At 40.5% G+C, this 26,153-nt stretch overlaps 1 protein-coding gene across 5 annotated transcripts in view; it reads right to left on the bottom strand.

Moving 5' to 3' along the window:
* LOC137383922 (plasma membrane calcium-transporting ATPase 1-like) overlaps positions 1-26,153 on the bottom strand; it is a 274,484-nt gene that overhangs the window by 31,966 nt on the left and 216,365 nt on the right. For all 5 annotated transcript variants that reach the window (XM_068057310.1, XM_068057309.1, XM_068057314.1 and 2 more), the window contains 3 exons: positions 13,908-14,087; positions 7,673-7,760; positions 2,566-2,672 (listed from right to left, as the gene is read on the bottom strand). In XM_068057310.1, the coding sequence (XP_067913411.1) occupies positions 2,566-2,672; positions 7,673-7,760; positions 13,908-14,087 (375 nt within the window). The remainder of the gene's footprint in view (positions 1-2,565; positions 2,673-7,672; positions 7,761-13,907; positions 14,088-26,153) is intronic.

The raw sequence follows: 26,153 nt of genomic DNA, 5'->3' as shown, positions 1-26,153 counted from the left end.
TTAATAATTTGCCTGGGGATTAATAGGGAAAATTCCACCACACAATCAACAGGGGATCTTATCTGCATTCTATCCAAATTTCAAGTGAGATTGGTATTCGTAAAGTAGTTTTCTGTGGAATTTACCCACAATTCAATGTAAGCATTGCTTTAAGCTCAAATTAAAAGCTGTAGATGACGTTATATCAAACAAAAAGCAAATATGAATATTTGCCCTCAAATAATGCTGTCAAATTATAACACTTTGGCTCACCAAAATAAAAAGGGGCATTTTATGCAATTTTATTTGCTGTCAATCTGCTACATGTTCTGTTCATATCACTGAGACGGAATATTATCAGCACTACAGCAAACAGCCTGGTGATAAATGGGCACCTCTACAGTCTTTCCCTTTGGCAGTCTACATTAGCCAAGAATTGGAAATATAAAAGTAGAAAGCATTCCCTAAAGCCTGGACCAATATCAAGCTTACTTCAAATTTCAAAGAATCCTATAAGTATTCTGTTCAACTTAATCAAAAGCTTTCTCAAGACCAAGGAAAACCCAAAATACACTGCATACCAGGTGAACTTCAGTGCGTTCTTGGAAGACAGTATTCCTTTGGTATTCAACTTGGAGATACTCCAACACTACAGTTAACATTTTCTAATCTTGGTCAAACAAGGGCACCTATAACCCTCCTGCCAAAAATGTACTGGCCAAAGAGGTGAAATTCTGTTCACTCTGCAGAGGTAACACAAGGGCAGTGCTTGTTGTATATGAAAAATGCCCCCTCCAACAGTCATTTCAATGCTTTTAGATACAAATACCTGATAATCTCTGAACATTAAAACTCATACAGACCTGGCACTTTTTCAGTTCTTCAGAATTTAATGACAATGAAGTCTCTTTTACTTAAACACATTGCGTTGACAGCAAAGATTGAAACTGTGTGGTCTGCATCGTAGAAATGCATCTGTAAGTTCTCTTGACCAACCAGATGGCTGGGTGCTTCCTCGGCAGCTACGTAACAGATGACCATTTTCGTATACAAGTATCGGTCATGACTCTCTTCATTACCATAAAAAGTCACACACTGGTGCTTTGTCCAACAAAGAATGAATCGTCTCCCTTTGACCAAACAGGAATCTCAACCGTCTAATATGATCTGTTAATTGGGTGGGGCATGGAGAAGTCACCACTATCTCTTTTCCCTCCAGGCATTCAGAAAAAATTGCTTTTACACTTCAACTAACAAAACCTTCTTTAAAAGGCTTTAAAATATGTAGGTAAGACCATAATCTCCCATTGGTACCCAAGAACCTTAAAAAGGCAAGTTATAAAAACTTAGTTTGGTGTCTTCATTATGCAATGTTAACTATATCAGCTATTAGGAACATAGGAAACAGGAGCATGAGTAGGCCATTCGGCTCCTCGAGCCTGCTCCGCCATTCAACTAGATCATGGCTGATCTTGTACCTCAACACCATTTTCCCACACTATCTCCATGTCCCTTGATATCTTTAACATCTAGAAATCCATCAACCTCTGGGGTAGAGCATTCCACAGATACACCACACTCTGAGTGAAGAAATTCTTCCTCATCTCAGTCCTAAATGGCTTACCTCTTAATCGGAGACTATGTCCCCTGGTTCTAGACACCCCCCCCCCCCCCCCCCCACCACCCCCACCCAAGGCAGGCCATTTAGCCCCTTGTGTTTCCTTTGACAGTCAGTCAATGAGGTCATGGCTGATCTGCATCTTGACTCCACCTACCGGCCTTGGCTTCGTAACTGTTAATACCCTTACCTAACAAAATCTAACAGAACATGATTAAACTCCAGCCTTTTTAAAAGATTATAAAATAAATCCATGTATCCTGGCAAACGTCAAATACTAAAACAGAGGGGAAGAACGAAATGTACTTCAGTACAATTAAAAATACTTTGGAAATTTCAGAAATTCTTCAGATCAACATTACTTCTTCTGGGACAATCGGAAGCACTGGGTCTTTGCTGCAGCTTTGAATCTCCTGCTTAAGGAGGGCAGTAGGGCATTCTCTGGTTGTGACTTTTTGTTTTCAGACTCTGCTGAGATGCTTGTACATGTAAGTTCCTTTCAAATGGTGTGCACTGGCAACATTTTTCTTCCATCAGATGCATGACCTAATCTATGGGAGGCAGCTCTTTGTTTGTGAACTCGCAAGGAACAAGAGTCTTTGCAGGAGCTGCCTATCTTCTAATAGGGCCTAATTAAGAGTCTGAAACATTGTTGCTTACTGGACAGAAGATCTCACGACATTATCCACCTGAACAGGAAAACAGGACCTTAGTTTAAATGTCTCAATTGAAAGACGGCACCTCCAATAATGCAGTGCTCCCTCCATACTGCACTCAAGTGTCAAACTAGATGAGGTGTTCAAATCCCTCAAATGGGGTTTGAACCCACAACCTTTTGAATAGGAAGCAAATGGTGCTACCACCAAGCCAGACTGACACTTCCAAACTGGACAACACATTTCTTAAAGGAATGGATACCAGCCATAACTTAGCGATTCTTCGATGTATTGAGGAAAGTGAAAGTGTACCATAGCAAAGCCGACGTCAGCCTTCTTCAGTGCTGGACCATCATTTGTCCCATCTCCAGTCACAGCCACCACCTGCCTCATCTCTCCAATTGTGCTGTCAATGATACCTGTTTTAACAAAATGAAGTTCAACTGAGGTCATGCAATTGCCTTATGATGATTCTAAATGTGAAATTCTTAATTGGGAAATATTGTTACTCTTTTGGATAGCGGAGAAGTGTCATTAGCAATTCAATTTTCTTCATTATTTAACCTATAGATAGCCAAAGCATCTCAATATCATGGCCCATCATCAATGACACAATAAATAATGCAAAATTCCTGCTATTAATACCTTTCCAGCAATTACATTGCATATATTACCATTAAATTGTATGCTGGAGATAAAAAAGGTAGATGGGGGTTTTAAACATTTTTATAGCAATTTCTAGCTCCACAGTCCAATTTTAATTTTCTTATAAATATGTAATTTTGTCCATTCAGAATTTGACAAAAATCAGGAGCTCAAGATTGGAGCACTTGCTTTGATTCAACAGACAAGTTTATAACTCCACTTTTCACCCTGGGGTTGAAACCCAGATGAATCCCATTGTTTGTTACATGTTGCCACATTTACTGACTGTTAGTCAAACTTGATGGTTCTTACTCTTTCCATTGAGTTAGAGAAGGAGTGTCCGATGTAATTATATGGGTTTTGCACCATGAGATGTTAGGCCACTCGGCAAAGAGCTATACAAAGACTAGTCGAATGGAAACCTCACTCAATGCTACCAAAAGCCACACATCACATCTGGGCTAACACAAATATTAGACTGTTAAAACTGATCTTTAGGTTTATAAAATGCTTATGGCACAGTTAGTCGAAATAACTTTGGCAGTCAAATTCCACCCTCCCCCCACTTCCAAAAATACTTTCAAATCCAGGGAGTGTACCAGTCAAACCCCCTAATCATTAATGAAGGAGCACTCACCACTCACTATCAGTGTACCAACAGACCCACAAGGCAGCACTTCATAGGAATTGTCATTCAAGAAAGACGGACACGTGCTACTATTTAAGCATTGGGTGGATTTAGTAATATTGGAGTAGCCAATACTGAGTAATCAAACTTTAAACTACTTATTCTGGCCCACATAGTGTTATTTGATACATACTATTTCTGCCAAGCTCAAGAACAACCTGCATGAAAACCTAAAAATATGTATCAAATTTTTTTTAAACCTTGACAATACGTCATACTTCAAGAACTCACCCCCAATATACATTTTTTTAAAAACGATCAAAAAAGTGAAACATTTTCATCTTTGCTTCTAGTGGGAAGTAGGACACAGTGTAGTCTCAAATAAAGTCCACTGTTAAATCTGCGCAGTGTGGAGAGAACTGGGTATTATTCTACACTTGATTCTTAGGTTTAAGCTCTTCCTTATAAGCAGTTTGAGCTTTGCTGTCACGGTGTCATAAACGCAGAGCTCCCGAATATGTCGCACAATGTGCTCTGACCGTAAAATCCTAAGTAGCTTTTCATCAGGGAGCATTGCTCTCTTGAAATAGGTTTTGAAAACTGGAGTGGTGGGAGAAAAACATTTCTATCAGGTCATCAAAATTAAAGTCACTACACTCTGTTCAAAAATAAAAACTTGGTAATCGTATGTTCTCCACAAAGGCTGTGTCCTCTTAAAGGGAGTTTATAGTTTCAGTAAATCTTGATAGAAGTATTGAGAACGGTGAATACTCTAGCGTGTTTCGGCTGTTTTGGAAACTGCTTTTCTCCCCTTCTTTTCCGGGTTACAGTTCCACAGGGACTGGTGTCCCCTCACACCCCAGCGGTTAACCTGTACTTTTTGTAATCCTGGACAGTGAGCATCAGCAGGGATTTTCAGTAGTGACCACTGAATAATAATCAATTAGTGATCCTTCATATTCTTCTACCCGATCCAAGGGATGCAAAGACCAACTTTAGAGTCCCTAACACTGTGTAGACTGGGACAGGACAACTTAGCATAGACTTGGGATCAAAGCTGGCATGTCCCTAGTTTGTATAGCTCAGATATTTAGTGGACTAACTTGCAGAATCACAGGGAGCAGTGGAACATGTTTTGTTCCAATAGCAAATGTCCCGGGGAAAAAGGACAGCAATCTGGAGGGAGAGATGAAATAAAATTGAGGGGAGAATACAGAAGTGCTTTTGGTCAAGGATCGTAAATCATCACATGACATGATTTTAAGCACAGTCACTACTCAAGTGCAGCAATTTCCCCAAGTTGATATTCCCCAATGGATGTGATCAACTCAAGATAAAAGATAGCAAAATGATAGTTTGTTGATTTTTAGTCACAATGCACAGATACATTTTTCAAATGAATTAAGTCATGAACGAGCATTGCTGTTTCTTCCCTTCCCCTTTGGGCTGCGAGAGAAGAGGCACTTTAGAGATTATATTTTAATAAACAGATTTGTGAGAAGACATTATGCTGCACACTGACGCTCCCCCTAGTCTTTGCTTGCTTTGAAGCCAGAAAATCCAGTCAATAAGCAGCTTGTGATTGTTAGATGCTGGCTACAAGATGTCTTGTGCCAAGGCTGATGAGTTAATTTAGGAAGAAAATATTCTGACATTGCTGTACTGCAAGAGGCGTTTCCCTCGGATATTTAGTTAATCCTGGATTTAAAAAATATCCCCGATATACAAAACTAGACCTCCCCTTCAAAGTAGTATAAGGAACTCCCCCTTACCTCATTTAATACTAAATTCATTTCAACTAACTACCTGGTAGGAGGAACCTTACTTTAAAAATTTTTTATCTATAGCCTCATAACACCTGGTGTTTTGGACCTCAAACCTGGCAAAAGCACTCAGCTGACAGCAGCCACAGTTTGAGAACGGAAACTGTACCTAGCCAATACTGAAGACTCCAAATCAGCATCCAAAGTGCTGATTCTGTGAAGCTGCGCATCGACACATTCTGTGGTAAATAATGTTCGAGTAGATATTTGTGGAGCTTCAGATTTAAAATGGTTTTGCATAGGCTGTGAGGAAAAGATTAAAAGCAAGATGCTTCCTACAAGATGAGGAATATTAGTTATCGTAAAGCATTGTTAAATGGGCTGGGTGAGCATGTGTTATACAGGAAAGACTTACTTTCTATTTTTCCATGCGATAATAATCTACTTTCCAACTGTTTAGATTTTGCACTCTGGGTTTTGGAGTTCTATGAGAAAAAGATGGGAGCAGATAGACAGAGATAGACAGGAGGTCTGTTTCAGTCCAGGAGCACTCTGCTTTTTGTAGGCTCTCAGTTCAAAACTGTACAATTCAGGGAAAAAACCCAGACTGCCAAGCAGTCATGTGACTGACTGGTTTGACCACGTCTCTTTGCGGATTGTATTGGAGCAGGGGAAATCTCCTTTGGTCCAAACACTGTCTGTTAATATGCAAAAATGTCTTTCCAGCCAGGGGCCTGGCAATCCCTAGTCTCAGGCCTTCTCATGCTTTGAACAATTTTAAAAACTAGAACCTGCACTGTTGAAACTTGTATATTTGTTTTCAATCTAGAAGTGAAAAATGTTAGTGAGCACTATTGATATACAGAGGCCCAAATACCTGAGAGGAAGATGCACTAATTTGACCATTTTTATTTTAGGTAAAAAAATGCTCAATGGTTGCATTCTGTGGACAGAAATATCCCTTTTAAAACTAGCACAAACCAGATTAGTTCAATTAGGAAGACAGCTTCATACTTTTCACTTCTAGATTGAAAACAAATATACAAATTTCAACAGTGCAAGTTCTAGTTTTTAAAATTGTTGAGTTTATTTGTGCTTCTGTACAAATTGCTATATGTCCTGTCATGCAGGCCCACGCCTGCCAAGAATGAGGCACATTAATTTTGCCACATGGACATTAAATTTCAAATTGTTGCTGGGAACAGGAGAAGGCCTGAGACAAGGAGTTGCCAGGCCCCTGGATGGAAGGATATTTTTAGATATTAACATCCAGTGTTTGGAACAAAGGAGCTATCTCCTGCTCCAATACAATCCGCAAACAGACGTGGTCAAGCCAGTTAGTCACATGACTAACCTGTTTGGCAGTCTGGGTTTTTTCTGAATTGAACTGAGAGCCTGCAAAAAGCAGAATACTCCTGGACTGAAGCCGACCTCCTGTCTCTCTCTGTCTGCTCCCATCTCTTTCTCACGGAACTCCAAAACCCACTGAAGACACATGAACCCAAGAGAGAAAAGTCTCCTACAACGAACAAGGTTTAAGAATAATACTGGGCCCCAACAAAAAGCAAGATCTACCTACAATCAAGGACTCTACAGTGAACTCGAAGAACCGTAACAAATCTTAAAATATTGCCTCAAAATGTCCCACTTTATTTTTCTTCTGCTCTTTTGTGTCTCTATTTGCATGTATCGCATATGCATGCTAGCCTGGGTGTGTCGTGTATCCATAGGCGTTAACCGAATTAGAGTTTAAGTTAAATAAAATTTCACTTTTCTTTAAATTTGAGAAAACCTGTTGTGCTGGTTTCTTTGCCTTATAATTGGAAAGCGGTGAACAAGGATTCACCAAGGGGGAGCTAAAAACACTACTTAAAATTAAACCCGGTTACAGTAAGAAGCTGAAAGGGAACCCTGGACCTCTTTCCCACCTGGTCGTAACAGTCCCTATTTGTGCGCTGTCTAAATTCTTTGCACTTGCCTGATAGTTGTGTTTTCTAACATTTACTGACAACATTCTTTGAAGGCTGGTACAAAAGCATTTCACACATTATGCATCTGAATTGCAAACCATATATTTATTTAAAAAAAAAATCAAAGCTCTATTCCAGATAACCAACTTCCCAAATGCAATTTCATAGGTATGAAAATTTGCATCACAGTTCAGCCCTTCCCTCTTACTCATATTTTTGACATGACACTTCAGAGATATTGAAAACAGGCTGAAGTCATCCTTTTTCTTTTCCCACATTACAAAATGTTTTCTATTCATGATTTGGGATTGAAGTAAACTACAACTTTCAGAATGTACATCTAATTTGTGGGGATTCCTATTTCAGTAGGAATCAATGCAGCTGTCTTACAGAACAAAATTTTATTGGAATACCTTTCACTAGTGTGTGTTTATCTGTTGGAGATGATCGTGCAAGGACACGGAGACTTGGCCAGACTTTATCAAGACGATCTTGCTCCACCTTAGAAAAAAAATTAAATATGAAACCACAATACAAGTTAATGATTAAAGCTAGAAAATACTTTCAACATTCTCTTTGTATATGAAATTATATTGTTTTTCCATCCATCCAAATAGTAGGGTTCATGAACCAAAATGCTGATTATTTATTACAAATATGCTGCTTCACATAAGAATTCAACACTATAACAGACATATTGACTTATGTTCTCCCACTTCATTCTGGAAGGGTATTTGAAAGGAACTAACAGGGTCGTGCCTTGGTACAAGGAAGTTACACACACACATACACCGAAAAGAATCTCAAAGCTTATGCCAAACAATAGGCAAAGAGCTCTGTTAAGTAGAAGTTAAATTACATTCCAAGTATAGAAAACAGAGCTATGGTGAGGTCCTTCTGTATTCCTTCAATAAATGTCAAAGTAGTGGAGAAAAAGTTCCTAACACAAGGCTGAAATCAGATTGCAGCATAAGTGCATCAATATGCTAGCCACTGAGACAATAGATTAAGGCACTGACAATTGGGAGGCCAGAAAAATAGAATTTAGATATGTTTTCAGAAGGAGGCCTTCTTTCTTTTGGGCCTCCTTATCTCGAGAGACAATGGATACGCGCCTGGAGGTGGTCAGTGGTTTGTGAAGCAGCACCTGGAGTGGCTATAAAGGCCAATTCTGGAGTGCATTTTCCATATGCACAATATGGAGCAGACTGACTCTTCGTGCAGTTTCTAAGTTCATCTTAAACTGAATAAGGTTGAGCAACAGATGTCAGAACACCATTGACTTGGAGCATGCCCATTTTTGTGGGTAGGAAATGGGAACAAACTCATTGTTGCGAAATTTGAAACAAACACTCAACTCATTCCATTGAAAACTATGGGTGAACTCTACCAGGTACTAGTGGAATGGATCCTATTAGCACTTCAGAGCATATGCTGTCAATCTCTAACCCTATCTTAAGAATCACAAAGAGATGTCTACTCCAGATGAAAAACTGGCCCAGAGAGGTGTGCACTAAAAGCACAAATGAGCAACAACAGGCAATGCAAAGAAAGACATTGCTGCCAGGAGAGACAGGATAGGCAGCCCTTGGCTGAAGAGTTTGGGGTTCAGATCTCATGGGTCCTGTTTTGAAAAAAATGCTTACATGTGCAGTACCATGCTGAATAGCTTCACAGCACTGCAATCCATGGGAGTGAGCAAACATGCAGGACAGTACTATCTTTCATGAAGATAGTACATGCAGACCCTCCATTCGTTCTTTTCCAATACTTGCATGTTGCTGAAAGGATGAAGGGCCAGGCAGCAGCATGAGACAGAAGACATGGGAACTTTCCCCCTCTCTGTGTGTCTCTCCCCCTCTGTCTCCCGCCCTATTAAATGAAAGCCACCTCAGTCCGAAGAGACTCCATTTGGAATGCAGCAAACAAATACATCATGCACTCCACCATTCAAATGGCTCGTAGGAGAAACACAAACTATGTTTAAGAGTTCAAACATCACATTCGGAGGTGGTAAGAAACACTAGGCACACATGCAGTGTTTGTTTTCAATAAAATTATAGTTGCAATGACTTTGTTGTATGTGCTGAAACAGTTTTAATGGCATGGCTTGAAAGTTGCTTTAATCAGGTGGCATGAATAAAAGCTCAGTAAGTTGATGTAAACAGAGAACCACCTATAGATGAGGGCATATTAGTCCCAGCACAGGACCTTTAATGCACTGACAAGATAGGGTGCTCAAGGGAAGATCTCCTGCATCAGTTTGGTATGAAAATGGCTTGTAGCCAATGATTTGCCTCAGGCTCACCCTCCTGGTTCTATTGCTATCATGGAAGACTTCACTCTCTGGGGCTTCCAAGGGATGTAAGGCAGTTATGCCAACACAGAACAATGATTATAGCCCTTTAGCAGGAATGTATTGTAATACACCCCCAGCTAACAAACATTGCACTTGTTCCCAGAGACACAAGCGTGATTATTATTTTACATTACATGGAGACAAGTTGTAATGATTGAACTAACCAAGATTAGAATTGTTCTATATATTCACTTGCTATGAAATAAAGCACTAACAATTTATACCTGGCCTCATCTTACTGAGTGCTATTTTCAAAAAGATTAGAAACGAATACATGCAAAAAGCATTATTTAGTCCTGATCACAATGGGCCACTACTGTTACACTCTTGGGTTACAACATTATGTGGTCAGATATTGGGATTACAGACCCACCCCAAAATATATGGCACTGAAGACCAATAGCTGAGAAAGCATCTAAAGACACAACCCAAACTAAGACAGTTTCTTTGGAGAATATGCACTGCTCCTCAGTCAAGTGCATGTAGGAACGCCTATGCCTACATGCTTTGGTACCGGTGATTGGTTGCCATGTGCCTTCAGTGCAGCCACATCAGCCTGGCATCTTTTTATTACGCTTGATTTTCTAATAAAACAATGATAAAGGGGAATTCCCAAAAGGAAAGATATTGTTCGCTGCGAATGGGGATTGAAAGGTGAGGGGAAATGGCAGTTCCTTGGTAAACAGCATAAAGTCAGATTGCAAAGTAATCAGCAATAGAAAAAGAAAGCACAGTAAGCTTTTAACTGATCAATCTGAACATTTAGTTTCTTTTCCGCTTAGTCTGCAGTGACCAACTCCCATTTTGTGCTGGTATGAATATGAACGGGCGGGTTTTGTTAAGTAAAGACATCAAGGGAAATGGATCAAAGGCAGGTAAAGATGCACAAATCAGCCATTATCTCATTGAATGGTAGAATGCTAAATAGCCTATTCCTGTTCCTATGTTCCCAAATGGGTCTTATGAGGAACATACATCTTTACTGCCTCATCTGCGTGTGCCTGGCCAAAAAGGGTGGGTGCTTCCACCAGGTGTCAGAATTGGTGATGGAAAATTAAGTGGGTATTAATGAGTGAAGATCCAGCATTATTGTCTCCCAGCCTTGCACATCTCTGTTCCACTTCCAGCTGCCTCCTGCTACCATCTCAAAAATCAGGTACTGTGTAGAAACTCAAGCTATGTGTCTAATCTACAATTGCTGCAGCATCTATTGCAATGTATTTAATATACTTCTTGCTTTCAAACATAATTGTTGCTATTAGTAATATTAATATGTACATACTCTAATGTGCCAAAACCATTTTAAAATGAACGCTTTTCTTTGCAGCAGTGTCTGCATTTGATAAGTCAGCACTTCCTCCAACAATTGTACATGCGCAACGTGAAAATGACTGAATTGTTTATGTTCAGAGTTCACTGTTGGTTGGTCTTCAGACTGAACAGAGTAAATGATTGATAAAACAAGCACGAATCAGTTAACCTAGTAAATGTCAGAGAGAGATAGTGACAGGTCATCACGCAGTCCTGGGCAAGAATGACATCTGCCAGTGTGAAGCACAAAATAGAGGATATAATGTACCTTTAATGCACCAATATGCCAACTGGGTCTTTGAAAGCCTCCAATGTGGCTTTTGGGTCTGAATGCCATCCAGCCAATGGTCAGTATCTTAACGGTTGCTATGGTGCTGGAACTGCAAGTTGGAGGAGCGCACTCGAGGATTCTCACCTGTACAGGGTAGACCAAACTACTAGCTAAGATGGGGACTTGATGTAGTAAGAGAGTTGGAATGTCACACCAGTTTTAGAAAAAGTTAACGGTTTCATAGCTGACAATTTTTACATGTGGAACCACAGTCTCATGCCCTCTTCAGCCTGAGGACTGCAATCTGTTGTAGGACAAGGAGTAAAGATGCATAACTAATTCAGAGCAATGCAAGAATCATCCATGTTTCTATGGCATTGTCGTGAAATTGGGGAAAGGAGGGCTCCATACACATACACAGCACAAGCAAGAAGTGCTGCTCATTGGCCTCCCACCAACACTGCAAAGTTAATGATCAATTAATACTAGAGCAGTTAGTTATTTAGGTGCACGTTATGCAAGCTTACCAGAATTCAACTTTTATGGTGTGATTTTTCATGAGCTGCTTCGGTACTAGATGAATTACCATCCTTACTGCTGAGACCACCTCTCTCCCAAGGAAATGTTAGTAGCTAACTGACTGAAAATAGTATTACTTGTATTTTCAGAAGACAGAACTCAGTTGCTCCAACTGGTGAGCATCAGTGACTCAGAAGAGCTGCATCATTGGTGATAGGACAGCAAATAAGGCTTAAAACAGAGATAGGCCATTACCTGTTGTCTTGTTGCTGCTCGAGCTAAATATTGACCAAGACTGCTATACTACACAGATCATAATTTTCCTGACCAACATTATCTTGGCTCAGTTGGTAGCATGCATGCGCGGGAGTCAGATGGTTGAGGGTTCAAGCCTACTTGAGGACTAGACTGTACGTTCTGTACGAGTGTTGTACTGTACGAGTATTGTCAGTGTTAGCATCCTATGGATACTTATAAACTGTTTGTCTTTCATGGTGAAGGTTAAAGATCGCTTTGAATGGAAAAAACAGTCTTCTCCCTCAAAGTCAAGGACAGAATGAGTGATTATTCATTTTAGTGCTATTTTTGGGTCACTGCAGACACAGAATGGCCAGCATTGTAGTCAAATATTTGAGATGCGATAAGACAATTGTATTGTTATATTATCCAAAATGACTTAGGAACTACATTGTTCAAGCATATGTATATATATCTCCACAATGCTACATCACTCACTACTGCACTACAACCTGTGTACCAAACACATATTGTACCATTCTGCCACAAATGAAGATGTGAGAAAATATGATGCAAGCTCCAGTATCTGTGTCTAAAATGTGATTTTTAAGCAGATCTGGGAACCACAAGACATAACAGCATATAAATGAAAATGTCCTTGTTTTTGTTTGAAATCAGCACTCTGAAGAATATAAGACAGTTATTGGATTACTAATACCATCATACATTGTACAGCGAGCTCGCCACTGGTATCAGACCCACCGGCCGTCCATGTCTCCGTTATAAAGACGTCTGCAAACGCGACATGAAATCGTGTGACATTGATCACAAGTCGTGGGAGTCAGTTGCCAGCATTCGCCAGAGCTGGCGGGCAGCCATAAAGACAGGGCTAAATTGTGGCGAGTCGAAGAGACTTAGTAGTTGGCAGGAAAAAAGACAGAGGCGCAAGGGGAGAGCCAACTGTGCAACAGCCCCAACAAACAAATTTCTCTGCAGCACCTGTGGAAGAGCCTGTCACTCCAGAATTGGCCTTTATAGCCACTCCAGGCGCTGCTTCACAAACCACTGACCACCTCCAGGCGCGTATCCATTGTCTCTCGAGATAAGGAGGCCCAAAAGAATACCATCATATGGTTGCCAGCCTCCATTATAAAATATTATAAATTACATGAACAAAACAAATTTGCACCAGGGAGAATGACAAACAAATTTCTCTTGCCACCCCATAGTAAGAGTTATTCTGTAAAGGCAGTAACCTGCCTGGTATACTTGCCACCTATTGCACACTTTAAAAAAAAAATGCCTTAAACCATTCCATTGTTTTGCCAGTAATAGCTTCATAATATTTACAACCCATACAAAAAATAACCTTGCAATATCCTTCTGTGAACCATGCAAAGTATTTACATCACAAAGGCCTGCAAGATGCAGTCTGTATTATTTCACGGGAGAATTAGAAGCTGTTCTAAATTTTATCAGATCACTGGGAATTTAAAATGTATACCTTTGATAAATCAAAACTACATTTGTTTTAAAATGTTGTCTGTGCCTCCAAAATTTACTGCGAGCAAGTTTTCATGTTTAGCTCTGTTGACAGAGCTGTTGAGTAGAATTGAGGCACTTCCTCATTGAAAAGAGGAAGCCCATAAAAACATATGAGAAGCTTTCATTTATATCCTGCTGGCCAGTTCCAATATGGCATTAGCAATGTTGACAGCTGGATGCTCAGCTGTTCTTAGATATTTAGATGAGGAGGAAGTGGGAAAAATTCAGTTTAACATGTTTGCCTTCCTTAAGTTTTGGAGTGAGCTCAAGGCAGTAACATGGAATGTTTGGACAATTCCTTCAGTTTCATTCTTATACTTTGTCACCTTGAGAATGATGTCACTGCACTGTAATCTAGTACTACTGCAGTTGCTATTCTGCATGTGATATTTAATATGCATCATACCTCGCCTTTCTCATTGCGGATAAGCCGGTTAAATTCTTTTCCTTCTAGACACAGGAAGTCTTCTCCTGGGTGAATGATGCCGCATTTTGTAGCAATGGCACGCGCAGTGTTAATGTTGTCTCCAGTCACCATTCGCACAGTTATACCAGCTCGCTGACACTTTAATATGGCATCTGGAACCTGCAATGACAATGAGCCAATATCAGTGAATAAACTGAGATAGGTATACTACAATCATTAACTCAGAGGACTGCATAATCCTTTTTTAAAAAGTTAAAACAATAATTCACAGAACTTTTACAACATCAAATTATTTTGTGTTTCTTCAAATGTTTTCTTCAGCTCATTCCTGCAGCTTTATAACAGCAACCAATTTCTAGAATGAGATATTTGAGAATATTGATCACTTAACTATCTTACTGAATCTCACAAAATTAGTTCTTTTCTGAAATAGTTTATTATACAAAATGCCAACAGAACACCCCCCAGAGTATTTAAGAACAGGCTCTGCCAACATGCTTTAACCTCCCTAATACAGCGCAATGATGCAATTTTAAGACAGACCTAATGAATACATTTATTTTGTGAACACTTCATTTTCAGTATGTTACAGGAGTGAAAGTTGCACAAAAGTAGTGCAAAAAAAACCTCAAAACTGTTTATGACACTGAAGGATTCTGTTCCAACCAAAACAGACATGTACACAAGTAGAGAAATTAAATGGTCAGCTACCTTAATTGGCATTTCTTACAAGTAACAGGTCAAAGAATGAACACATGATCATATCCCATGCCAAAATGAGAGAGAATCGCAAAGCTTTCAGAAACCCTAACTGTACAATATTGATAATGAAAACCTGACATTTGATACATGTTTACTGTCCAATGGATCTAGTGAGGCAAAATGGGGCAAGTACAGGGCTTAACTTTAGGAATCAGGGCAAGTATAGTGTGAGGGAGGGTGCGGGGTGGAGAGAAAAATAGAAAGGAAGAGGAAGAAGTGTAATAGATTCCACTATAGATGTTTTGGTCATTCAGGATGTACTGCTGGCAACAGTGAATGGGTTAAATGGAATAAACAGTGACGTAAGCTGACATGGAATAATAAATGCCTTTCAACACGGGCAATAAAATTAGCTAGCAGAGGTGTAATTATTTTCACCAGGAAAATGGAATCAACTGAACTGTTTGTGGCTCTTCAGAAAAGGACTTGTTTATTTATAGATAATAAGCATCTCTAGACATACTGTGAACAAGTTGTTCAGCATGTGACTTCAAAGCATTTAAATTAGGAATAGACTGATATATCAAGTTCTTGGTGTTGTACATTATTTAAAATGGACTGCATTGTTAAGCGTCATTCATAAATTATCAACTTCACAGGCACATAATTATACTCTCCATTTCAATAAAACTTTTTAAGAAATCTACCATCTCAAAATGAAGGGTTTGCAAAACCCTGCATCACATAATTTTTCATCGGTTTAGACAATATACATTTTTCTCAGGATTCCTCACAGCATGCTAGTTAAACGATTCTGCTCAACTCCAGATCTTTTTCTATATGGACAGCTCAGTACTGTTCTGTGCAGGTTAACCAAAGTGCCCTTTGCAAAGATGTAGGTTCCTAAAGGCTTTTTAAAAATTTGGTGATTGAGGTTGGGGCAGTGTGAAGAGACAAGGGAGATGAACAATGAGAACTGGTCAACACCAGCAACTGCTTTCACACATTCATCGATCAGCAGAGTGAAGATTTGGCACGAACAGAGGTGACATGGCTAAATTGTTAATTATACAGTATTTACAGCACAGAAATAGACCATTTGGCCCAACTGGTCCATGTCCAGTTTAGCTCCACGAGTCACCTCCCACCCTTTGTCATCTAACCCCATCAACGTATCCTTCTATCCTCTCTCCTTTATGTGTTTATCCAGCTTCTCCTTACATGCATCTATGCTAGTCACCTCAACTACTCCTTGTAATAGTGAGTTCCAAATTCTAGCCACTCTGGACAAAGAAGTTCTTCCTGAATTCCTTATTGGATTTATTAGCGATGATGTTATATTTATGACCCCTAGTGCTAATCTCCCTGCAAGTGAAAACATCTTTTCACAGCTACCCTATCAAACTCTTTCATAGTTTTAAAGGCCTTTATCAGGTTATTCCTCAGGGTTGGATTTTGTATTCCCAATGCTGGGAGCAGCAGCGGGTGCAAAACATAGTCGACATGAATACGCAGCGGCCGGCCACTTTACATATTCACAGCACCCCCAATCACGCAGCGGGTGCGGCCTCGACGACGTCGTTGAAGGAGCAAGTGCTGGTGCCATTTTTGAAAGGCTGCCAGCCCTGCAAACAGTACATCATAACACTGAGTTCACCACCCACTCCCCCCACCCACAGTGCAGAGTTCACCGCTTCCCCACCTCCATGGCACCAGCTTCCCCTGGACGGGAAAGTGAAGGCATGCGAGTGCCACTCATTGCACTGAGGCTCGGGAATGGAAGGTAAGATCACTGTGGTTTATATTTTAATTCATGCAAATATTATTTAAATATGCAGTGGGGCCGCCACAGAGCTTTCCCGCCACCGGGAAGATTGTGCCCAGCAATCCCGGGTCGGGTTCCATGATTGCCACAGCTGCTCCGATTTTCCGGCTCTCTTCCCCACCCCCCCCCCCGCCACAAAACCAGATTTCGGGCTGGGAACAAAATCCAGCCCTCAATCTTTTCTTTTCTAGAGAAAATAGCCTCAGTCTGCTCAATGATTCCTGATCAGCCCACCTGTGCCACAAAGTGGCCAATTAAGGGTCTTTTCCCACCTCCGTTGGCATTTTACCAGCGCTTTGAAGACTTGGGGGGGGGGGGGGGGGGGTGGGGGGGAGGTGCTCTGCTGTGTGTGAAGACTGCCAGGTAAACCCTGGTGGGCTCTGGGGGCGCCTCCTTATTGGGCACTCTGGCTCAAGGAGGGACCCCTGGCAGCAATGACACTGCCTGCCCTTGGTGAGCCCCGCCCCCACCTCACCAGGGCTGCCTGGCCCTGGCACCCCCAGACCTCACTTAGCTAACTGAGGGTGCATGGCCATCAATGTGCCCCATCTTCCAAGTGCAGCAGTGCTGCCGGGCTGCGGAACCTCTGATTGGTCAGCAACTTTTGGGGCGGGCTGCCATTCTTAAAAGGGACAGCAGCCCAGGCAGCAGCCACTTAATTGGCTGCCGCCAAGCTGTGGCCCTGGGTCTGCTGACCACCCCCCAGCTTTCAGCTCCTGCAGCAGGAAACTCTGCTGCCTCCAAAAATTCAGCCTATAGATTCCGGAAACAATTATGGCAGCTGCATTGTACCAAAAACTTTTTTTTTTAAATGGGCTAGAAATTTATTGGCTGGTTCAGTGTCAAAACCAGCAAGCAATAAGCCTATAGATACTACACACCGAACTACAGTAATCAAAAAGATCAGACATCAATCTGTAAATTAAGCCATTAGAAAGCTACTGCAGAACTTAAGGCATCGACAGCCTTGGAGGAGAGAATAATACAGATGCAGAAGACAAACTGAAAGATTACAGAATCCTTTGAACTGTTGCACCCTTTAAATTTACAGACTGCTTTCTGCCATTTGTTGTTGACACCATATACTTTGCAGCCTAATTAAAGAAATTTGTGTCTGTTCTTCCAAGTCTGTGCCTTCTAAATTTAATCGAGACTGAACAGCCTATGATTTGCCACAGCAACAGTGGCTGTCAAGCTATTATTTAGTGTACTCTCATTGGGAGTTTTTCTAATTTGAGCTTTCAAACTCTGCTGCTCAAGACTGGTTCAAAACAAGAGGAAAATTACAAACTCAAATCAAGACAGTAATTTAAAGGGCAGTTCCATGATCCTGCACTCAGAGCAGGAAACCCAGATTCCCTGGGGCACAGCTCCCCCTGGAACCGGGGGATCACAGAATTACCACTTTAGTGCTGCCTCTTCCCCAGCCTTCATCCAATGACTTGTAAACAATATTTTCCACAATATTAGCATCACAAAACAAGCTTGAAATTCTGCACTTAAAATGCTAAATTGATCTCTGAAGTTATGTACCACGGTGCAAGTTTTGACTGTCTTGGGTATTTATCTGAAATTCAATGGATACTGAAATATTAAAAACTAAATATTGGGATGACTGAAGATTGAGTGCCCATCACAACCTCCCCTCCTTAGCCACCGACTCCATCCCTCCCCGTCTGAGGCTGAACTGGCCTGTCATATTTAACCCGAGATGGGCTTTCAAACCACATACCTGTGCTGTCATGAAGACTGCCTATTTCCACCTGTTACATCGCACTACTCTACTCCTCCCTCAGCTCATCTGCTGCTGAAACAGTAATCCATGCCTTTGTTACCGCCAGACTTGACTATTTGAACATATTCCGAGCCAGCCCCCCACGTTATATCCTCCATAAACTGGAGATCATCCAAAACTCTGCTTCCCGCATCCTAACTTGCATCAAATGCCATTCACCCATCACCCCTGTACTCGCTGACCTACCATGGCTCCCAGTTATGCAATGCCTCGATTTGAAAAGTCTCATCCTTGTTTGTTTTCAAATCCCTCTATGACCTGACCTCTATCTCTGTAACCTGTCTATCCCCAAACCCTCAGATATCTGTGCTTCTCTAATTCTGGTTTCTTGAGCAACCCTGATTTTAATTGCTCTATTCATTGTGGTCATGCCATCAGCTGCCTAGGCCCTAAGCGCGCTCTCAACCTCGGTACCTTGCTTTCATTCTTTTAAGACAGTCCTTAAACCCTACCTCTTTGACAAAGCTTTTGGTCATGTTACGTGAGCGCTTCTGTTTTTCTGTGTAAAAATGCTGTAAGAAATAATAGTTGGATCGTGGACTGATTCATCTGGAATCTATATTTTAAAACTGAAGAGGCTGAACTTTGTGGGGGGTTTTTTTATATAAAAGGAAGGGCAACAAAAGATTGACCAGTAAACAAGCACTGGAAAATGTATGATTTCAAGTAAACACAGATGTTCTAACCTGAGGGACAGGTCTTTGCAAGGAAATGACAACCACGATATATGGCTGTCACAGGATTGTTGCTGAACTGTTTGTAGTTTCACTTTGAACTGTTAAAAGCCAGTTGGTTTTTGGACTAAAAGAGGCAGTTGGAGATCTGCATATTGACCTACCACGAGATCAAAAGAAAAACCAGACAATTGTTACCTCTTTTTGAAGAATCCCTGCTCTTGAAAAGCAAAAGCCTGTATGAAGTTATACTTTTGCCTCCAGTATTTTGAAGAAATCCAGAATGTTTGCAGAAACCATGCATCTTTAAAAAAAAACTGCGCATCGAGTGTGAGAACAGAAACCTTTGTTGCTGCAGACCTATGTAAAGCCTTTTGGAGTTGAAATTCTTTGAACACCTACCATAACAGACTGTTCATCAACATAGCCTGGAACGATTCCTAGTGGCAGCCCTATTCGACTTTGGGACACCTCGCCAAAACAAAGGACTTCCATATCTGCTTCTCTGCAGTCTAAGTTTTTTTAAAAATTCCTTCTATTTCTTTGTAACAGCTGTAAACAGAAATCTTTTGTTTTACCTGGTTAATTGGTTGTGAGTGCGCGTGTGAGGCTTAGGATAAAAGCACAAGGGCTTTAATATCGCAATTCACGTATATATTTACTTCATTATTGGTTAAGACTTGGATTATAATAAATGGATAATTTTGTTTATTAAAGAAACCTGGTTGGTGTGCTTTATTCTGGGGACAAATAGGATATCTAATTGACTGTTGTTTCGGTAAGTGGGAAAATTTATTGATATGTTGTGACCCGAGGAGAAGTGAGACTGAATTAACAATGCACTCCTCCCACCTCGGTCGTAACATATTAATTGGGGGCTCTTGTCGGGATTAAACCCAATGCTGACAACGTTTACTTGTAAATGGGGTAATAATAATAATTGGAAAAGGAAAAGAACCCAGTTTCTTGTGTAATAGGGTAAAGTCTACACCACCAGAATGTTCAAGTTTTTCTGGGGAAGGAGGATGTATCCCTCAGTGACTTGTGAAGCTTAACCAAGGTTAAACTTATGGCATTAGCAGCACAATTGGGGGTAGAATTGAAATCAGGAGCTAAAAAAAAGCAGAGATAATTGAAGTAATAGCCCATCATTTGAAATTGGAAAAAGAAAGCAAATCGGAAGGTAAAGCAGTTGAATTAGCTAAAATTCAGTTACAGATGAAAAATCTTGAGCAAGAACAAGAAATGGAAAAACTTAAGCTTCAACAGGAAACAGAAAAATAGCAATAAGAAAACTTGAACAGGAAAAAGAAAGAAACAGCAAAACTTAAATCTGACTTAGAAAAAGTAGTGACAATGAGAAAAAACTCGAGTTTGAGGACAAGGAGAAGGAGAGAGCAAGAGAAAAAGAGGAAATGGAATTCAAATTGACAGAGATGGAACTAAGAAAACAGAGTGGTCTTGACGCCAGTGGAGATTCTGGTAAGGAAGAATCCATGTTCAGCCCAGGACCCAGCAAAAAGCTGTTTAAATTTATACAAGCTCCAAGTTTGAGGAAAGGGACACAGGCATTTTTCATTTCTTTTGAAAAGATAGCCAAACAAATGAAATGGTCAAAGGAAAGCTGGACACTGCTTATGCAAAGCAGGTTGATGGGCTGAGCTCATGATGTTTACGCCATGCTTTCTGAGGAGGTATCTGCAGATTACGAGATGGCAAAAAAGGCTATTCTCACTGCGTATGAATTAGTCCCTGAAGCTTACTGACAGAAGTTTCGGAACCTCTGGAGATTGGCTGGGCAGTTTTGTATAGAATTTGAGAGGGTAAAGCAAATGAATTTTGATTGCTGGATATGGGCATTAAAGATGGAAGCCACCTACAAAAGCCTTAGGGAATTAATTCTCCTGGAAGAATTAAAAAATTCACTCCTTCCAGTAGTGAGAACTCATGTAGAGAACCAGAAGGTTTCAAGGGTCAGACAAGCAATGGAAATTGATGATTTTTTGCTTGTGTAAAAGCCCAAACCCTTTGTCCATCATCCCCACAAACCTGAGAAGGATAAAAGGTGGGAGAGTAAAAGGAAGTAGCCGGGAACAAGAAAGGAACAGCTGGAAACTCCCCAGGATCCCCTCTTCAGGCTAGAAAGGAATGTGATGAGGGTAAAAGTGAGGTCCGCAAGCCTTAGTGTCATCATTGTTACAAGGTGGGACATCTTAGTTCAGAATAGTGGAAGCTGCATGGTAAAGCCATGGGACTTGTTGGGGTACAAAGTCAATGCAGAGAAAGGGGCTCTGACTGAGAGTACAGATCAGACTGTAGTTTTAATTGTAAAGTCAAATACAAAAATCAATGTGAGTGTAGGTTGAGAATAAGAAGCCTGAACGTTATAGGGAATTCTCGTCGAAAGGAAAAGTAATTCCTTAGCCCTCAAGTGAGGCAGGTAAACCTATAGTTATACTTAGGAATACAGGAGCAACCCAAACTCTCTTGCTGGGGAAAGGTATAACATTTCCACCAAAGCGCGCACTGAATGCTAAAGTTTTAGTGAATGGTGTTGGTGGGGGGTACATACCTGTACCTTTGTATCGATTGCACCTAGACTGCGACCTAATGTCTGGGACGGTAACTGTAGGAGTTGTCCATAGTTTGCCGGTAAATGGAATTGACCTACTCCTGGGGAATGATTTGGCCAGAACAAAAGTATTAGCTTCTCCCTTAGTCACAGAGAAACCAAATAAAGTTAATGAGCCAGAAGTTACAGGAAAAGGTTCTAGGAATTTTTCCTTCATGTGTAGGACCCCAAGCAATGGCTAAACAAGTTTCATTGGCGGAGGTAAAATTAGCACCACAGAGAGCCGAATATCTGAAACTTTCTTTGGGGAGTTACATAATCCAAATGAAATGTTCAATAAATCTTCTCTGATCACAGCTCAGCAAGCTGATCCACAGTTAAATAAAGTGGCACAATCAGTTCTGACAGAAGCTGAGGCAAAGGGAGTTCCAGAAGGTTATTATGTTAAAGATGGGGTTCTGATGAGGAAGCGGAGACCACCTCACAAACCTGTGGATGAAGAATGGTTGGTTGTTCGACAGATAGTGTACCGCCCAAGTATTGCTGGGAACTATTAAGGTTAGTGCATGCAATTCCTATAGCGGGACATATGGGGATCCGGAAGACCAAATCACGTATGTTATTATTATTGGCCAGATCTTTCCAAGGACATGGTGCAGTTTTGTAAAATGTGCCAAATTGTGAGAAAAACGCAACCTGCCATAAAACCGGCATCTCTAATTCCCACACCAGTTTTTAGGGAACCATTTAGCAGGGTGTTGGTAGACCGTGTAGGACCTTTACCAAAAATAAGGGGACACCAACATATCATGGATACGGCTATTCAGTTCCCAGAGGCCATTCCCTTGAGAACAATTTCTGCTAAGGTAGTGGTACAGAAGTTAACCCAGTTCTTCACTAGATACGGATTACTGATTGAGATTCAGTTGGATCAAGGTTCCAATTTTACGTCTAAAATTATTGGTAATTTGGGTATAACAGTTAAAGTGTTCAGCATACCACAGCTTAAGAAAAGGTACCATCAGTCCCTCAAAACAATGATTAGGGCATACTGCCATGAATATCCCCATGATTGGGATAAAGGGCTAGATTTTCTTTTGTTTGCCACTAGATATTCACCTAATGAGTCTACAGGATTTAGTCCTTTTGAATTAGTTTATGGACATGAGATAAGAGGTCCTCTAAAACTAATGAAAGAAAGGTTTTTACAACAGCGGGATGAATCTTCTATACTAGATTATGTATGTGTTCTGGGAACAGCTCACAAGAACTTGCAATGTGGCTCAAGAACACTTAAAGCATCCCAAACCACTTCGAAAAATGAGCAGACAAGCATGCAAAGACCTGAACATTTCAACCAGGGGATGAAGAGTTAGTATTACCAACTTTACAGGGTGAACCATTAAAAGCATGGTTCAGTGGTCCGTATAAAGTGGTCAAGAGAATTGGCAAGGTAAATTATTTGGTTAACACCCCAGATCGCCGGATATCAATATGTTAAAACATTATTATTGCCCGGAGCAGAATAAGCAAGCACAGGTATGTTAGGTAGTAGGGACCATGAAGAATGAAAGGGATAGTGAGGATGAGGCCTAGACAATTCTCAAATTGAATCTCCTACTATTCGGTTAGCTAATACTGAATTGTTAGGAAGATTGGACACTATGCTTTCATATTTAGACACAGAGAAGACCTAACAAGAGTACTCACAGCATTTAAAAGGAATCTGTAGGGATAAACCAGGCTGCACCACCTGAGTCTCACATGATATGGATGTATGGGAATCCATTCCTATAAAATGGCATCTTTACCATTTAGGTCCAGACACACAGGCCCAAATAAAAGCAGAAATCCAATACATGTTGGAAAACCACCTAACTGAACCCAGTCAAAGCAGCTGGAGCTCACCAACAGTATTAGTGCCTAAACTTGATGGTTCAACCAGACTTTGCATAGACTACAGAAAAGTTAATGCAGTAACAAAGGCTGATCCCTCGCTTGGAAGACTGTATTGAGAGTAGGCAGTGCCATGTTTCTTACAAAGATAGATTTGAGAATTGCTGAAAATAGAGACATGTTGTCGAAGCTTTTCGTCTTACAGTGATAGACAGTTAACTGCCAAGCTTTCTTTGAAATTTAAACCAGGCAGCTAAATGTCACCGTAAATTGGTGCCTTTTCCATGGCAACGCCTCTACCAGAGTTCACTTGCCAACCAATCAGCACTCTCTTCTCATGCAGTATAAGTTGTTGTTTTCCCTTACATTGGTTATTCTTGCTTATTGTCCTGATGAGTGCAAGACGAAAAGCTTCGACAACATGTCTCTATTTTAAGCAATTCTAAAGATAGATTTGTTAAAGGGATCCTTTAACACCTCAAGCTAAAAAAAAAAAATCAGCTTTTGTCACACCAGACAGTCTTTACCAGTGCAGAGTGATGCAATTCGGGCTAAAAAATGCCCTGGAAAACTTTCAGAGACAAATGAATCAAGTGGTAGTGAGTGTTCCCAACTGTGCTGGTATACAGTAACACTTGGAAGGACCACTTGAAACAGCTAGCAACTGTTTAAAAAATTACAAGCAGCTGATTTCGTGGTAAACCGGGCCAAAAGCGAAAGTGACCTACCTCGGGCATATAGTAGGGCAAGGACAAGCGTTGCCAAGAACGGTGAAAGTACAAGCATTGGTGGAGTTCTCTACCCCTAAGATGAAGCAAGATATCATGAGGATTTTGGGGATGTGTGGTTCCTACAGGAAGTTTGTACCAAATTTCAGCACTGTAGCTGCTCCACTAACAGATTTGCTACAGAAAAAGAAAACCAAGGTAGTGTGGTCAAAGGAGTGCCAGGCATCTTTTGAAAAGCTGAAGGCCATTTTGACTAATTAACCAATTGGCTGCTCCAAAGTTCACTAAGCCCTTCAAGGTAGCAATTAATGCTAGGGACCTGGGGGTTGGTGTACTCCTGTTACAAGATGAATCAGTCACAAAAAGACAAGTGAGACACTTTTTCAAAAAAACTAAAATTGACACCAAAAAAGATATTCCACTGAGGAAAAAGAAACATTAGATCTATTATTGGCTGTTAAGCATTTTGAAGTATGTCCACCATGACTACAGAGAAACACTGGCATCTACTGATCATAACCCACTAAACTTTGTGGAAAAATTTAACACCTAGAATATTACAATGAAGTTCACTGTTGCAGCCCATCACTTAAAGATTGTCCACAGTTCGGGCAAAAATAGTGTTATTGCAGATGCTTTATCGCAAATTGAACTTTGTTTGAGTACATGAGTAAAGATGGTACAAAGCAAAATTGTATTTACTACAAGTATAGAGTGAATGGGGAATCAGTGTGAAAAATGGGTTTTAAAATGTTTTCAACTTCTGTTTTTATACATTGTAATGAAACGCATTCAAAAATGGTGTTTCATTTCTCCAAGGGCAGAGGTGTTACCAGAGCGCTTCTGTTTTTCTGTGTAAAATACATTAAGAAATTATAGTTGGAATGCGGACTGATTCATCTGGAATCTATATTTTAAAACTGAAGAAGCTGAACTTTGTGGTGTTTTTTTTTTTAAAAAGGAAGGGCAGCAAAAGGTTGACCAGTAAACAAGTACTGGGAAAAGTGTGATTTTAAGTAAACACAGCAGCTGTTCTAACCTGAAGGGACAGATGTTTACAAGGAAATGACAGACTACGATATATGGCTGTCACAGGATTGTTGTTGAACTGTTTGTAGTTTCACTTTGAATGTTAAAAGCCAGTTGGTTATTGGACTGAAAGAAGCAGTTGGAGATCTGCATATTGACCTGCCAGGCGATAAGAAAAACCAGACAACTGTTACCTCTCTTCAAAGAATCCCTGCTCTTGAAAAGCAAAAGCCTGCATGAGGTTGTACTACTGCCTCCTGTATTTTGAAGAAATCCAGAATGTTTGCAGAAACCTTGCATCTTGAAAAGAACTATGCATCGAGTGTGAGAACTGAAACCTTTGTTGCTGCACACCTACTGCAAGACCTATGTGAAGCCTTCTGTAGATGAATTTCTTTGAATGCCTACCCAAAACAGACTGTTCATCAACATCGCCTGGAAAGATTCCTCGTGGCAGCCCTATTCGACTTTGGGACACCTCTCCAAAACAAAGGACTTCCATATCCACTTCTCTGCAGTCTAAGTTATTTTTTTTAATTCCTTCTATTTCTTTGCAACAGCCATAAACAGAAATCTCCCCTCCAACCCCGGCCAATTAACTAGTTGCATATGAGAGGGCTATAATTTAAAAAAGGGGCTTTAATATCTCAAGTCACTTATATATTTACTTCATTATTGGTTAAAATTTGGTTTATAATAAATGGATAATATTGTTGTTTATTAAAGAAAACTGGTTGGTGTGCTTTATTCTGTGGACAAATACAGTATCTAACTGATTGATTGTTGTTTTGGTAAGTGGGTAATTTGTGACCTGTGAAGAACTGGGACTGAGTTAACCGTGCATTCCTCCTGCCTTGGTAGTAGCAGTCAGCTGACTTAATATCCGATTTGTTTCGGTGTTATATTTTATTTTTAAATGCCCGTGAAGCGCCTTGGGACATTTTATTACGTTACAAGCACTATATAAATACAAGCTGTTGTATGAGAGAGTTATGCAGGAGAGG

The sequence above is a fragment of the Heterodontus francisci genome, chromosome 25 (genome assembly GCF_036365525.1).
Source record: "Heterodontus francisci isolate sHetFra1 chromosome 25, sHetFra1.hap1, whole genome shotgun sequence".
NCBI classification, from domain to species: Eukaryota; Metazoa; Chordata; class Chondrichthyes; order Heterodontiformes; family Heterodontidae; genus Heterodontus; species Heterodontus francisci.
Note: the sequence above shows the minus strand (reverse complement) of the source record. Positions and strands in the feature narration are given on the sequence as shown.